We start from the raw sequence: 17,089 nt of genomic DNA on the forward strand, positions 1-17,089 counted from the left end.
ATGAAACTTGGTACAGATGTGTGCCTTTGGTTGTAGATGTGCAAGACGCATTTTTCGACAGTACCCGAAAGTACGTTGCCATGGTAACGGCATATTAATGGCAGAAGATCAAGGAAAGATCTTGCGGATTTAACTACTTCCTCAGTTTTTTGACCAAAGCTTATGAAATGTTGTTTTGACCAAAGCTTTAAGATGAAATGTTGTTTGGCGGGGGTATAACCAGTCGCTGTAGCGACATTTCTAGTTTTTTTTAAATCTGAACATCTTTCTTTTGCCCAACAGTGCATGTAAGCTTCAATAAAAATCCCTCTTTACATGATCATCATATTGTTTTTATTGATCTTGGATGTATACATCTTTAGGCCCTGTTGTTATCATGGTCACGATATTGTGTTAAAAAATTTTATTTTACATATTTATTTTCATTATGATCACACTGTTTTCGTGGTCTTCATTTTACCTATTCATTTTAATCATCATGTGTATTCCACATATAGATGTTCTTAACATTCAGTAAATTTGAAATACACTGCAAGTAATGTACCTTTTTAAAGGACACCTTACAGACTTAATTTGAGTGTGAGCTTGTTTGCCTATATGCAAATTTGAATATTCAGAATGAGCTAACGACAGCTTGAGTCAAAATTGAATAACAATTGCCAAAAAACTATGCATGCATATTCAATAAATTAGAATGTGCAGATGCGAAATTGGTTGCAGCAGTAGTTAATTTGAACCACAAAAAAAAAAAAAAAAAAAAAAAAAAAAATATATATATATATATATATATATATACAGTTGAACTCGCATAAGTCGATCTTCTCGGGACTGAGCAAAACACATCGACTTAGGCGAGTTTCGACTTGTGCGTAAGTCGAAAAAATTCGACTTACAGTTACACCACGCGTTATGTATAATGTACGTTGTCTACTCTGGAGCCGAGAGCTGGAGCGGTGTGCCCGATATTTGCCCTTCAGCAAGACACTTTATCCACATTGATGCAGGTCAGGGCTCCACATTAAATTTTATTTTGGTGGCCCGATCGGGCCACCAAAATGATTGATTTTTATTTTTTGGTGGCCCGAAAAAAAAAAAACCCAAGTAAAACTGAATCGGTCCTACTAAACATAGAAAAATAAATATTAAGTATTACTGAAGTCATACAGGACGGTACCCACGTCTAAAATAAATAAATAGAAAATTTAATCATCTTATACCGTTATTCTGAGTTCTAAGATTTAGCAAATAGGCTTATGGATTATTATAAAAGTTGATGCCTATTTAGGTGGTCAAAATTTACGTTTGAAATGAGGAAGTGGGAGCATTTGCAGACATTTGTAAACATCCGACATTTGTTTTAGCATCGTAAAGAGCCGAATGTTACCATTAATCATTTTCAAATGTAAAAACAAGCAACCGACATTCATTCTAAGATCTTACGGAGCTGAATATCATCCTTATTCATTTCCGAACGTGAAAGCAAACATCCGCTTTTTCTTTTATCATCTGAGCCGATTGATACCGTTAATCGTTTCCAAATGTAAAAGAAACAATCTGTTACTTATTTTAACATCGTACGGAGCAGAATATTACCGTTATTCGATCTCCAAATTCAAAAGCAAACACCCGACATTTATTTTATGATCGTAAGGAGCCGAATGTTACTGCTGTCCACTTCCGAAAGTGAAATGAATCATCTGACAATTATTTCAGCATCGTAAGGGGCCAAATATTATACTGTTTTTCATATTCGAACGTCAAGGCAGACATCCGACATTTACGTTACCATCAAACGCAGCTGAATGTTATTGTTATTCATTTCGAAATGTTAAATAGCAAATGTCTGATATTTATTTTACCATCATAATTATGGAGCAGAATGTTACTGCTATTCACTTCCGAACGAAAAAGCAATCATCTGACATTTATTTTGGCATCTTCCGGAGCCGAATGTTACATGTTATTTACTTTCGAACGTAAAAAAGCGAACATTCAGCATTTATTTCATCATCGTACGGAGTTAAATATTATTGTTATTCATTTCAGAACGTCAAAGGGATCATTGGACATATAGCATCTTCCGGAGTTGAATATTATTGTTATTTACCTTCGAACGTAAAAGTAAACATCCGGCATTTATTTTATCATCGTATGGAGTTGAATATCATTATTATTCATATCTGAACGTCAAAGCAATCATTCGACATTTATTTCAGCATCTTCCCGAGGCGTATTTTATCCTTATTCATTTCCGAACGCAAAATCAAATATCTGACATTAATTTCAGCACCGTATGGAACTGAATCTTACCATTATTCATTTCCAAAAGTATAAGCAAACATCCGACATTTATTTTAGTATTATACGGAGTCGAATATTACCGTTATTAATTTCCAAGAGCAGACATCTGACATTTATTCTAGCATCTTATGGAGCCGATTGTTACCGCTGTTCATTTCCAAAACTGAAGGCAAACATCCGGCTTTTTTGGTGGCCCGGCGTGCGTTTTTGGTGACCCTGGTTGCAAGAAATCGTGAGTCGATTCGCGAAAAGACTCCGCTAAATATAAGGCATAGATCGCTACACTCGGAAAGGGCTACGTCGTCCTTTCACCAGGTCTCGGTAACGGAAACCAAAATCTCGCGTGAGTTCTTATTGCGTTACCTATCGTTACAACGAAACATCGTTAATTTACGCTTGGGATCGTTACTCATCGTTCCTACAAACATTAATTTTCCCGATCGTTAGTTTGCGTTAACGATTCAGGTGAAACCGCTTGCGTTAATGAAACGTTAATGTTTATTAACGCAAAGTTTCTTTTGGTATACTGTATGTAAACAAAAACTGGCGTCTCGTGATTTTGACACTGATTTATTACACAATAAAATCTTATTCGACTTAGGCACAGTGAATTCAATGGTTTTTCCGTGAAAGTGTTCTTGGAATTTCATCGACTTAGGCGAGTATTCGACTTAAAAAAATTCGACTTGTGAGTGAATTAATACACGTAAGTCAATGGGGAAAAATCGGGACTTTTTAATATCATCGACTTGCGCGATTATTCGACATATGCGACGTCGACTTAGGCGAGTTTAACTGTATATGCATAATGACAATATTTTGATGCATTAGTGTATGCTTCTAAAATGAAATTGAATGACAAAACATTGAAATTAACTGGGAAAACCTGCATTTGTGAGAAGTTCATGTAGGACATGTTGACTGTAACTATAAATCTAAAAAAAAAAGCGTGATATTTCTCATTGTTTGAGATTATTCTCTCTCCATGTGATGTCATGTATTTGATAATCTTGCAAATGGAAACCAAAATATTGTTACACTCTTTGCATTCACTGGCTAAACTGCATGCAGGGGTGAAAACTGTGAGGATCTCTGGGAACAGGCCACCGGTAGATCCAGAATGTGAGATGATGACAAGCAAAGCTCAGGTGTATATGGATGGAGCAGGTGCTGCATTTGATGCTATGCTCAATCAGGTATGAAACTTCTGTAATACCAGACAGAGTGAACATGTTTAGGAAATTATAATCTGAATGGAGCTCCACATGTATTAGAGGGGAATTCCATCAATTTCAGAAGAAAGAGAGAAAAAAAAATATAAGCACAACAGGGGAAACTTGATTATAATCATATCATTGTTGAGGAAGTACTGACATTGTGAATTTACTCTTTCTTATCAGACTAACATTAAACTATAATAAGGAATTCCCCTTTAAAAACAAGCAAGACTGCCCCTGATATTTTAAGCCGATGTGAAAATAGTGACTGTCCATCAGTGCAATGTCATTGTCATGACTGGTAATATTTGTAAGACAGATTAGTCAAGAAACTAGGTTTATGCAGAGGTTTATTGCAAGTTATATTCTTACATTATTCCATATCTATTTTCCCCTTATTAGACCAATCTCAAGAACAACAATAATAAGTACTATGTGATCCAGTTGCTGGAAGAAAATGCCAGGAAATGGTACCATGTCTGGTTCAGATGGGGGAGAGGTAAGATGTTACGATAGAGTTGGACATGTAAAACATACACAAAGAAACAAGGCCGAGGATGATTTGACCAAATGCAATGTGAAAAAACCCATAAGATTTATGCATACGTTATCACAATGTGTAATGTCTTCAGTTGTGCTTTGAATCATGTATTCTAAATGACTGTTGGTGTAACCATTTTTTTTTTTTTTTTTTAGGGGTGGGGGGGGGGGTAAGTGTCATGCAACTGTGTTAAATGTCTTTTGCACCTATAGTAAACTCTGTGTGAGTCAAGCTCTCTCATAAACTGAAAGCAGAACTAGAAGCCTGAAAAAGTCCTGATTTTCCTCATGTATTCCCATAGATGAATATGGATAAGTTGAATTGCAGCGTACACACACTTAGAGATTTATGTATACCCTCATTATCATTAGTTTGTATCAGTGTGAACATTTCATGGGAAATTATTTACGGTTAGTTTGCGGCGACATACAAGAGGAAAATGTCTAAACTACAGTTGAATACACACATTTAAATGTAAACAGAAAGAGGATAAGTTTTTTTTTTCCTTTTTTAAATAAAAATTGTGTGAGTTAATAGAAATTTACTCTCATGAGAGTGAAACAAGTTCTCCAATTTGGAGGATTTCAGCACATAATAATCAGTTTTTTTTAATGCTTTCTGCATTTGAACAGTGGGTCACAAGGGGCAAAACAATCTCATTAACTGTGGCACTGACTTGGAGAAGGCACTGAGCACATTTGAGCAGAAGTTTTGGGACAAGACAAGGAATGAATGGTCAGCCAGGGACAACTTTGTCAAGGTAGCTGGGAAGTATGATCTCCTCAAGATGGACTATACTACCAAGGTGAGAAATTAAGGTTTCTCTTTAAATAACACTTTTGAATTGCCTTTCAGAAAGTTTTCAGCATATTTCTTGTTTTTGTTGTTAGTTGTAATCTGGAATTAAGTAGGATAAGTTCTGTAATGATCTATATCTATTTAAATCTACTGTAAAAGTGGATATTTTCGGGCGACTAATTTTTCGCGCTCGGCCAGGTAAGGAGAGTTTCGTGTGTTTTTAATTCCACAGAATCAAGACGTCAACCACTGGAACATACAGCAAGCAAAAATATTCGCAGGATTTTATTTTCACGCTAGTTTCCCAATGCGCAAAATGCGCGAAAATTTCAACACCGTGAAAATTTCCACTTTTACAATTTTTGTATTCCTTTATGAAAGCTTTTTTTTTTCATCGTTTTACTACTCCTCTGTCTCTCTATTAAGCGTAGATCTTAATCATTTCAGTCATGGTGTTTTAGGGTGTTTGGACGCATTGGCCTGCTGGCAACGAAGAAAAAGAGGAGAAGGTGTTAACATTCTCATATACTTGATTACACAGTAGCAAGTTAGCTGAAAAGGCTTATTTCACAGACACACATGCCCATAATTGACAAACATATATGCAAAATGATTAAAGGAAAAAAAAATGACATTAGAAAAGGGTGGGGGGAAAGGAGCCAGAAACTTGCATATTTTATTTTGTGATTCTACAGTCATATCTCTTCTTCACTCATTTGGAGAGGGAATAAGTTCCCTCTATTCAAGTAGTTTTAGTATCCATCAAATTCATCTTTTCTTTTGCATCATAGTACTTTTTTATCACCTTTGGGATTACTGCTGAGATAGAGCTATTTTTTTTTTCTTTTTGGTTCTCCACAGAATTTCATTGGATTTTACCATTTTCCTCACTGGTTGCTTGATGAGCAGTGCCATTTCATTCACCCCACAATCATACAGTGTGTCATGGGTGACACAAGTATAAGCATCCCACATAATATGGCTAAGTCTGTTTAGGGTGCCAGCACCACAGGCATATTTTTCTCTTCCCGGACAACCTGTGACATCCTGTAAAAGGTTTCAAACAAGAAAATAGTGTTGCCATTACCGTGGTAAAAGGGTAGGCTACACAAGAACACTCAAGATATTTATCAAAAATGTCTTGTGTGTTCTCTGTCAAGACAGAATGGATATTAAGTAGAGACAAATTCCAGAGCATTGTACATAGATTTGGAAACCCATACAACAATGTTTTTGCATCCAGATTGAACAAACAAGTATAGAAGTATGTCTTGTAGGAAGCTGGATATGGATGTTAGATGCAGTTACAATATGCTGGAGGTCACTGAACTTCTACAATGCTCTTCCTCCATTCTGTCTTGTTCCATGTTGCTTGCAAAAGGTCGTACAGACCATGGACCTATGTTGTAGGTCCATTTACAGACCAAACAGTGGGACTACTACTTTTACCAAACTGGCCAACTCGGGCATGGTTTGCTCTTTTGCAAAGTATGCTGTTAAGAGGAACCTTTGTTGTTGTTGTTGTTGTTGTTATTATTATTACTATTGTTATTACTATTATTAGTAGTAGTAGTAGTATTTTATTTGTTTATTCATGTATTTATTTAATTATTTGACATTTGCAAAACAATACAAGTGAATGATCATGAAATACTAACCAAAGACCATAAGAAACTTCTCACTCAACTGGCGTCGGGAGAACCACATCAAAATCATCTCCCTCTTTTATGTTGCAATCTCTCTCAAGTAAAACTGTAAATATCATAGCAGCATCCTGGAGAAATTCAACTAAGTCACAGTACAATGCAAATATATCAAGAAGTAGACAAATTTTTGTGAGCAGAATTATCTCAGTTCTTTACATCCTACAGACTGTTCAGACTGTGTGAGCATTTTAGACATAATGTACTACAAAGATAAAACCAATGTAAATACCAGGTAATAGTCTAGATACAGCAGGAAGTGCTCTTAGTTCATTCATTGTTTTGGAAGGTAGCGATGACAACTTAGCATCACATCCAGGGGTATCCAGATTTATGTGAGGTGTTTTTAACCTACACCCTCCAGCCCCTGACTACTGATCTATCTGGAATGTCAAAATCATATTGGGTCATTTGCGCAAACTTTCTCCAGCCAAGGCACTGAACCTCCAGAAGCTAAAAGGCCCTGTCACACCTTTCCGGGCAAGCTACGCGGGCTTGTTACGAGTAGGGATTTTCCAGCACGCAGGATAATTTTCTGCAGGTGGAGAAGGATGTTGGTGAGTTTCGCACTTGCGTCTTACCTGCTAGACACATGCGACTTACTTGCTACTTGCGTGTATTCCATGTGACCTGCGTGAGAGCTTCAAAACCGATCTGTTTTCAGTTACGAGCGACATACAGGGACTGCGAAGTACCTGTGTTACACCTGTGAAGTACCTGCGTGGGAGTTGCCTGCAAGGTGCTGCCGCTAAGGGCCTCCTACTGGTGTTCTGCGTGTACCTCTGCGGACAACCCCCTGCAACTTACCCGGAACAAGTTTTGAGGATGTCCCACCGTGTCTGGGGAAGACTTGCAGGGACAAATTTTTGCTACCCGGAGCTCCCCACAGTTGGCCCACACACCTGACAGTACCTGGCACGTATCTCACCTGTAGTTGCCCAGAGGTGTGCATGGAAGTCCAATTTACCTGCAGCAGAGTTTTGACCAAAACTTTTTCTGGGTGAGTCACGGGGATTGGCCACAGAGTCCACGCAGAACACCAGTAGGAGGCCAGTAGCTGTCGCAAGTCACAGGCAGTTGATTTGGTAGAAGTGCGTAGGTTGCCCGTGGATCTATGCATATGCACTGGAAGTGCGTGTCATCTGCAGGCATTCTATGAGCATAATATGGGTGTTTTACTGACCAATAACGGTGTCCGACACTGCCCATATCTGTGTACTTGGTCAGTTCTGTGGGCGTGAGGTGAGCTATACGAGCAAACTGCGTGCATGCTGAGGGTCAGTTACTGCCTTTCTGCTGGTTAGTTGAGAGTCAGCTGCAGCCAAGATAATGACATTCCGTGGGACCTCTGCCGTATCAAATTCCTTCAGAGGAATTCTTTCACCAAGTTGTCAGCCCTCACTCGCGACCCATGCGCCTGACATGCAGGCCACATGGAATACCTGTAAGTGGAACTTAAGAAGCGCTGGTCCAGCAGGTAAGACATATGTGAAACTCGCCCAAATTCTTGTCCGCCCGCAAAAATTGTCCTGCATGCTGGAAAATAGCCACACACAACAAGCCAGCATAGCTTGCCTGGAAAGATGTGACAGGGCCTAAACTTGGCTGCAGGTAAATAGCATTTGCGTGCGCAACTCCGGGCAACTGCGGGCGAGATACATGCTAGGTACTGTCATGTGCGGGTCATCTGCGGAGACCCGGGTAGCAAAAATTGTTCTTTGCAAGTTGCACACAAGGCTTGCCTGGAAAGGTGTGGCAGGGCCTTTACAAAGAAAGTGACCACGCTGCTTGCACTCATTTCTGCACATAGAGTTCAATCACTATATCAAATTCAGATTGACGACATGAAAAGAACAATATCAGTTGAGGTTAACCTGGGTCATGTAATCAAACAGATCAGACCGTGCACAGGCAGGATCTCACATATTCTCATACGCAGTACTGCGTTGTCTCTCCTCCTCATCTTACTCATAAAAATAAAGATCGAATTTTGAACGGGTTAGTTCTCATTTAATCTTTCTGTTATCTTTTGAGCTCCAAACTTTTAGAGAAAACAAAATCATTTTCAGTAGGACAGCCTCGTGAAAAAGAGGCCTTTTTTTTCCAATATGGTTTTCCAATCTTCTTAAGTTAATTTTATCTCCAATCTTCTTTGTATTGTGTTTGTGTGTTTGACACCCCTACAAATGTGGGTTTGTCGAAGTTCATGTACCTGTCTTGTTTTATACTGCTTGATAGTCTCATCTTTGCTGGATTTATACACTTCATTCAGTTTATCAACCCCCTAAATAGTATGACGTACCAAGGAATATAATATGTTGGATTTAGTCAAATGATTAAGTGATATGTTTGTATTGTATAATTTTTTGTCTTATTTTCATAGGTTGGCTCCATCAGTGAGTTGAACACATTATGTACTGCATTCATGACCACACATTTCATTTTTTTTTTTTGTATGTGTATTGTAAGTGGTGGGACCACCAGTCTACAAGCTTCACGTTTGAGTGGGTCCCCTCATCTCTCATCCAAAAGCGATGTAACACTCATCTCTTTCACTTCTTTAATTCTCATCAAAAGTACAATATACCCTGCTTCATAGTTACTTCAGGTGATATCTCTTTCCTTACAATTGTATATTCACATTGTTCGTATTTGCTGTTGATTGTGTTTGAGATGGAGAAAAAAGAAACTTGAGGTCATATCCTATAGGAATATGAAGTATGACTGGGCACACGTTGAACAGGCTCTCAAGCTGTAAATTCTTTCTCCAACTCATTCATAAAATAAAGATCAAACTTTAAACTGGTAAGTTCTCGTTTTAATCATTTTTCAATTCTTTGCACAGTGTGCTGACTTCATTCTGTATTTTCTGGTCACAGAAGGAGAATGGAGATGACATCAAAGAAAATCAAGAGAAATCAAAAGTGGATTCCAAGCTTGATGCCAAGATCCAGGTTGGTTTTGGTTTGTTGTTGTTGTTGGTTTTTATGCCTCCGCCACGAAGTGGTGCTGGAGGCATTATGTTTTCGGGTTGTCCGTCCGTCCGTCCTTCCGTCCGTCCGTAATGAATTTTGTGGACAAGGTAACTATCGAAGCCTGTTGAGGTATCCTAATGAAACTTGGCATGTATGTGTATTAGGGGGTGAAGTTGTGCCTATCAACTTTTGGGTGCACATGCTCAAGGTCAAAGGTCAAAAGGTCAAGGTCAAATACATAAAATTTCACTATTTCCACCATATCTATTGAATGCCTGAAGATATTTTCTTGAAACTTAGTGTATGCATGTATTACCCAATAGACCGGTTTACTAATGATATGCATAATGACGTCAACCCCACGCGACCCTAGTGATTGTAACTAAGTCGGGCAAGCGAAATAAGCGCGGACGCGCGCGCAACACTGTTTTTGCATTCACGCGTGTATTGTCTACGATCATTACTCGCTGCGGATAATCGACAACTTTTGTTTGCTATAATCTTGCTTTGAGATGGCGTCAGCTTCAAGTTCTAGCCAAAGTTCGAGCAAGCCATGGAAGAATTGGACAGTTCAGGAATTAACTGAGTATTTTAGGGATATAGATGTGAGCACAAGCGGCTACAACAAGGAGAAACTCATCAAACTAGTGCAACTGCCGTAGCCGATTTGGATTTGCCCATCGATCCCGACCTCTCCCGGGCGGACACCGGCCGGTCACTGCAGGAGAAGCTCGCTCTGGTAGGCTGCTCGTTCTCCGATCCTAACAAGCTCGCTGGGTTTACATCCAACTTCGAGAGTATTCCAGATTTTGGACTCTTTGACGTGTTCAACTACCTGATCATCAATCGGACTGACTATGACTGGAAAAGCTAAAGGGATTCAAGTCATTTGAGGACTAGGCCTACCGTCTTTTCGCGGATGGGAGTGTTTCAAGCCTGAAGTTCAATGAGGTTTCGGACACGAGCCCTTTTCGTGTTTTCCTAAGTGAGGTTAGGCCGACCGGATATACCTCAACAAACCAACGTACCAGACCTGGGTCGTGATGAATACGTCAACGGGGGAAATAAATGTTGCCTACTGCGAATGTCAGGGAGGTTAGGTCTATCATTGTTTTCGTTTTTAATTTTAGGTCTACGTCTAGATCTACTCTAGATCTACTCTAGATCTAGTCTATAGGGCTAGGCCGCTGTTATTGTTAATAGAAAAATAGGTCAAAATCGTCATTCTATTTCATGAAGTCTAATCAGTCTGAGTCTAACTTTAAAAAAATCCTTGGAAACATATCGATTATGAGAGATTCGTTGTCTAGTTTAGATTTCATAATCAATCATAATGCTTAAAATCATTGAAGTTTGATTTGTGATGCGGTCATACTGTTGTATGTTCCGTAGCAGCAGTGTTTTCCACCCATTTTCAGAACTACTGAAGACAAAATTGAAGCCAAAATTCAATAAAATCGAAACTATAGTCCAAATTGCGTTTGATCACAGCAGAATTTTCCCTCATCTAAGGTTGGGAATTGATTTAGAGCCACACGAAATGCCAGGAGGTAAAGTCGAAGTTGATGCATCGCACACATGTACACAACATACACGTAAGTCTACATGTGGGGACGTGTCGGGGACGGCTGCAGCAGCCGACGTTGCAGGCTCGCATCCTTTGTTTGCCCGAGGTTGCGGCCGTGTGCAAAATTAAAGATCTGTGCATACATTAGTAAACCGGCCTATTAGGATTCTCTGGTGAAAGTTTGGGTCGTGAGGTCAAAGGTCAAAGGTCAAAAGGTCAGGGTCAAATACATAAAATTTCACTATTTCCACCATATCTATTGAATGCCTGAAGATATTTTCTTGAAACTTAGTGTATACATGTATTACCCAATTAAAGATTCTGTGGTGAAAGTTTGGGTCATGAAGTCAAAGGTCAAAAGGTCAAGTAAAAATATTAAAACTTCTTTTTTTTCTCCGTACCTTGGAAAATTGTTCAAGGTATCTTCATGGAACATTGTATATACATGTACTGACTGGAAGTGATTATCTAGAGAATGTAGGGTTCATGGGGTCAAAGGCCAGGGGTCAAAGGTCAAGTGCAAGACTTCAAAATTTTACTATTACCCTCATATTTATGCAATGCCAGCAGGGTTATTTTTTTACACTTGGTGTATGCGTGTGTAACCTAATAGAAATTCTCTGGAAAGTTTTTTTTTTCTCTTTTTGCCTCAAAAGTCAAAAGGTCAAAGATCAAGTGAAAGTGCTGAACTAACTTTTTCCTCCATATCTCGAAAGTGACTCAAGTTACCTTGAAACTTAGTACATTTATGCATGTTCTACCTGAAAGTAATTATGAATTTTAGGGTCAAGGGCCAGATGAAAATGGTAACAATTTACTATTCAATTCAGAAATTGCACTTTTTCTCCACACCTGTACCTTGAAAATTACTCAATGCCTAAATGTATGAATGGGTCAAAGTCAAGTTAAAGTCCTTAAATCCCTAGATACATGCTCTCCTATTCATCCAATTAAACCTACGTCAAGGAAGGTGAACATTCAACACATTTTTGACAAACTTGTCATTCCAATATTTTGCCAATTTTGTGAAAATGTAATCACACAGTGTCCACATGTACTATCTAGACCTATTGGGAAAATCATGCATTATGGCGGAGGCATACCAGTCGCCAAAGCGACATTTCTAGTTTTCCTGCTTGTACCGTAAAAACTCTGTGTTTATGGAGCACTTTTATTTTTTATATCAGGAAATATGAAAAGTTGGGATATGCCTTATGTACAGGTACAGTGTACAACAAAAATGCAGCAAAAGCTCTGCCATACATGTAAATGTACACCAAATTTTATAAAGTCAAACTGGGGCTATATGCACATGTGAGTTGATTTTCTGTGGGTTCATAAACATCATTTGTAAAATGTATTCCAGTTTCTCTTCCCCTGTGCCATAATTGATCAGTCAGTCTGCCACAACAATAATCCATACATACCAGTTATGCGTGGTGCTGATGTGTGAAATGCATGCACTGTGTTTTGGCTTGGTTACAGTGAATATGATTGTGCATTTGATAAAGGAATCATATGTCTTTTAAAAGCAGAAAACAAATAACTGTTGATCATAAAATAAATGAAATAATAATCAGAGCAATTTCACGGTTCAGAGATAAAGTTCTTCCGAATTTTGAGAAGTAACACACAGTTTTGCTGAGCGTGTGACCACAAGAAGCTCAGCTACATTGTCATGATTGCACTGTCAGGAAACTCTCACTAGTTCTCCCCAACTCCAACATGTGGCTCCAGCATGCATACAGTGTCTATTGCCCCTGTTAGAATTCCCAGAGCCCCATCCTTTCAATTTACATGCATGCGTACGCAAATTCCTTTCCACCAGCCTTGCCTGGCTGGCATGTGTGGGTGTCAATTTCCCTCTATCTACTATTGTCGTTTTTCTTATTATCCATTTTGAAAATTTTACTTCAACTTGCAAGAGACACCTGGGCTCTGTTGCATAAAGCCTTAACCAGAGTTTTTTTCATGGTTAAATCCAGAAACTCTGGTTAAGAATTTTTAACCAGAGTTTTTCTATTGCATAAAGCTTAACCATAGTTTTTTCTCAGGTTAATGTTCAAGAAACTCAGGTTATTTAACCTTAGCTGTCTGACCAAAGGTTAAATCTAAATTTCTCTGGTTAGCCCCACTTACACTCAGAGCTACCAAGGCTGCCGTTCTGGAAACAATTTAACGTTAGCTGGGAAGATTTCAGTGCAGGAGTCGGAAACGCAGTACAACAGCTAGTAGACTCTACTAGATCTAGGCCTAACAGTTAGATCTAGTTCTCTGATTATAAATTAGTTCTTTCTATAGTATCACCTTTATCAATGTAGGCCTACTAATCGATCTAACGTTAGATCCAGCTAGGTTCTTACTTCCTAGACTAGATATCTAGTTAGAATCTACTCATTAGACACTTTAGTTTTAGACGTATACTAGAACTAGATCTAACGTTAGACTCTAGAACAATCTAGTTCTAAATTCTAGAAGGCCTGACTTTAGAGCCCTAGATACGTGAATGAAGGTAGCATCAAAGAGGTAGATTCAATAGTATTAACGTTATTAGAGGTAGTCCTAGCTAGGGTCTACTGCAAGTAGCTGTTACATAGACTAGATGTAACCGTTGGGTACAAACTGTGACCAGCCCGAACGAAGCTAACGTTACAGTATCTGTGTGAAGGAGCGCCCCGGGCCGGGGTTAGATGTAGCCGTAACAGTTGAGTTAAATATACATAGGCCTACAGGTACTTACTGTGCCTGTAGATGTGTAGGGTGTTTGCACTTTCGTATCCATGTCAATAGCTCAGCTTCCATAATGTCGTATTGCACCAGAATCACAGATAAATCCCTATAACTCATAACTTATTTCCGAAAACAGATTGGCTATTGGGAAGCTTGTAGCAGGCTCGCTAGCGGACATAGCGCTACTCGTACTAACTGTTACATGTTTGTGTGGCAGCGACAGCATGCAGCGCGATACTGTCATGTGTATACAGTACATTGTACATTTAGACAGCGCGTAGCGGTGGTCGCTAGCTGCGCGCGGAGCGTAAAACTGAGAAAATCACTAGCACTTCCGCATTTTATCCTCGTCCAAGTTTATTTGAATAAAAGAAAGCCGATATACCGTAAGCTTACTTTTTTTTAACGAGAGAAATTGACTAACCATGAAACTCAGGTAGGCACCCGCCTCTAACGCGAGTTTTTCTCAGGTTATTTATGCAACAGGGCCCAGGCTGCCAGCAAGTGGTTGGTTGTTTGTTGCAGTGTTTCCCCCCCCCCCCCTTAATCATTCATAGGATCAGGGCCAGGGAGAGGGAAATCGAAAGAAGGAAGTCTACTCAGACAAGTTGTCTTTGACACTAGCAAATCGTCATCACTATTTGTTGTTGTTGTTGTTGTTGTTATGTTTTTTTTTTTACAAGTCCTAAAGTCGGGGTGTGCCTTATAAACAAGTGTGCCATGTACACAGAGTTTAACAATAATCATTGTTTGTAATCATAGCTAGTAATTATTATTATATTGGTCATATTATTATTATATTGGTCATATTTCCACAATACATTGTAAGATTTTGGACTCCATCTTTGGACTCCAATGAAACGTGTAGAGGGGATTCATGACATCTAAACAAGTATCCTGGATGATTTTTGTCTGGGTTTTTTATTCCTTGATATTAAATGGATATGTTACCCAGGGCTGCACAACTAACCCATTTTTTTTTTCTACTGATTCAACCTATACGATGGACCAGAAGGTACCCAGTTTTTCCATTTTTTTTTTTACTGGTCCATTCCTAAAAAAGTTACTGGTCTGACAGTATTTTTTACTGGTCAGAAACCGTCGGACCGGTGCCAGTGTGCAGCGTTGTGTTACCCATGATGAATGACATTACCATGTGAACATCTGCATATGCAAAGAAGGCAACAAAATTCAACTTGTGTGTCCTTTTTTACTAAGGTTCACAAGGGCATAAGGTAAAATGCAAAATTTAGCAAGAAGTAGAGAGAGTTCTGTGCATCTGCTAAATGCTTCTGGCAGGGCTCCACACTAACTTTTATTTTTGGTGGCCCAAAGGCAAACATCCGACCTTTTTTGGTGGCCCGATCAGGCCACCAAATTCTTCATTTCTGAAATTTTGGTGGCCCAATGTGCATTTTTGGTGGCCCTGGGCCACCGGGCCACCGTTAGTGTCGATCCCTGCTTCTGGTGTCAAATGCTTCAAAACAAACTTGGTATTTTAGCTTGTAATATCAGCTCAATCCAGATATCACTTAATGCTGGGGGGAAAAAAATTACAGCACACAATTGGAAAGCCAAACACTTGGTAATACAAACATTTAAGGCAGGATTAAGAGTTGGGGAGAGGAGGAAAGAAAAGATTGTTGAGGTAATGTCTTTATCTGTATTGTTGCAATCAATCCTCTCAGGAAAAGCATATAATCCTTGATGATATGTGATTGTGTATCACAAACCAACAAAAAGTTGCATGTACTGATTTTGTGTGAGGACTTAAAATAGGTGAAACGGGTCAACCTAGTCAATCAAGTTTGTCACATTTTCTGAAAGAGCAATTCTACATCATTCTAAAGTTTGGGATCATAAAATGAACAGGAAATTGTGTTTCTAGCAATTTTTGTATATCACTTTTTTGTAGAATAGTGTGATTAGGTGTGTCTTACAGTCCCATTTTCATTTAATAAAAACCCCTTTTTACACACTCTTCACTTTCAACTCTAATAACTTTTGAAAGGATGATGGTACTACTTTGGAAGTTATTAATAGTCATGGATAGAATGCATTAATAAAGCATGATCAGTGTCTGCATAATCCCTTCATTGTTGTTGCTTTGACATTTTACATCCTGTTTATGGTCCCATTCACTTGCACAGAGCACAGCTCAGTCAGATTAAGCTTTTGAATAAACCCTATACTTCAGGGTGTTAAACCCAGTGAAGTGGTCCCGCCTTACATCCAACTGGACCCCATGGAAGACCAGCTATTGCAGCTGAATGTAGACTATCCAGCCATCTTCTTAGATGGAAAATAAAACAAATAAACAAAGCCTTTTTTCTCAGTGCACGCTTTTCAACAGTGTATGATTTCTTTCACATATTCAGATAAGTTAGGAGAGTCTATTTCAATTGAGTTATACATCATTTTGAAGCTTAAAATCTCCCCTTTCAGAATCTGCTCTTAAACAGAAAATCTGCATCTGGTAACTTTTTGTTGGTTTTGTGATGCAGAGTCACATATAGGCTATAGAATTAAAGAGTGTTATTGCAGTCAAATGTTTTTCTCTACACTAACCTTAGGAAATAATATTATAGTGCTTTGTGCAAGTACACTGTTATGTGGTTATGCATGATCTAACAGGCACTGGTCAGCATGATTTGCAATGTCAAAGCCATGGAGGAGATGGTGATTGAGATGAAATATGATACACAGAAGGCTCCACTTGGCAAGCTGACAGTAGATCAGATCAAAGCTGGCTACCTTGCCCTCAAGAAGATCGAGAAGTGCATTGAGGGTAATATCATTGGAGACCGCCTCATCCAAGCCTGTGATGAGTTCTACACCAGAATTCCACACAACTTTGGGTAAGGGTCAGTTTTGCATCAAATATGAGTAGTCATCAGTTGTCTCATGAGAATAAACTTCAAATTCAAGGAATTTGCCTGTTGAGTAATCTGTGATGTTGCATCTTAGTTACATTGCAGGCAGCTTTGCATGTTGTGGAATTGTAGAGTCAAATATAGATAAATGCAGTGGTCACTTTATCTAATAGGTCCCACTTGAGGTCCCACTTGAGATCCTACTCTTGACACACATTCTTCCACACTCATAACCTTATAGAGCCCTTGCTATTTTGAACCTGCACAGCTGGGGGAGAGAGGAATTGCCCCCCCCCCCATCTTGGCCATTTGTCGACCAATTCTTATTGTAACCAAACTTGCCATCTCAGTGATATATTTTACAAAAATGCATAATCCTGTATA

General features: G+C 38.9%; 1 protein-coding gene across 2 annotated transcripts in view; it reads left to right on the forward strand.

Annotated features, from left to right (window-relative positions):
* Window positions 1-17,089, forward strand: part of LOC140233503 (poly [ADP-ribose] polymerase 2-like) — a 72,649-nt gene that overhangs the window by 19,573 nt on the left and 35,987 nt on the right. For both annotated transcript variants that reach the window (XM_072313623.1, XM_072313622.1), the window contains exons 5-9: window positions 3,373-3,497; window positions 3,921-4,017; window positions 4,692-4,864; window positions 9,440-9,514; window positions 16,467-16,690. In XM_072313623.1, coding sequence (XP_072169724.1) covers window positions 3,373-3,497; window positions 3,921-4,017; window positions 4,692-4,864; window positions 9,440-9,514; window positions 16,467-16,690 — 694 coding nt within the window. The remainder of the gene's footprint in view (window positions 1-3,372; window positions 3,498-3,920; window positions 4,018-4,691; window positions 4,865-9,439; window positions 9,515-16,466; window positions 16,691-17,089) is intronic.

This window comes from Diadema setosum, chromosome 9 (assembly GCF_964275005.1).
Source record: "Diadema setosum chromosome 9, eeDiaSeto1, whole genome shotgun sequence".
In the NCBI taxonomy this organism is placed as follows: Eukaryota; Metazoa; Echinodermata; class Echinoidea; order Diadematoida; family Diadematidae; genus Diadema; species Diadema setosum.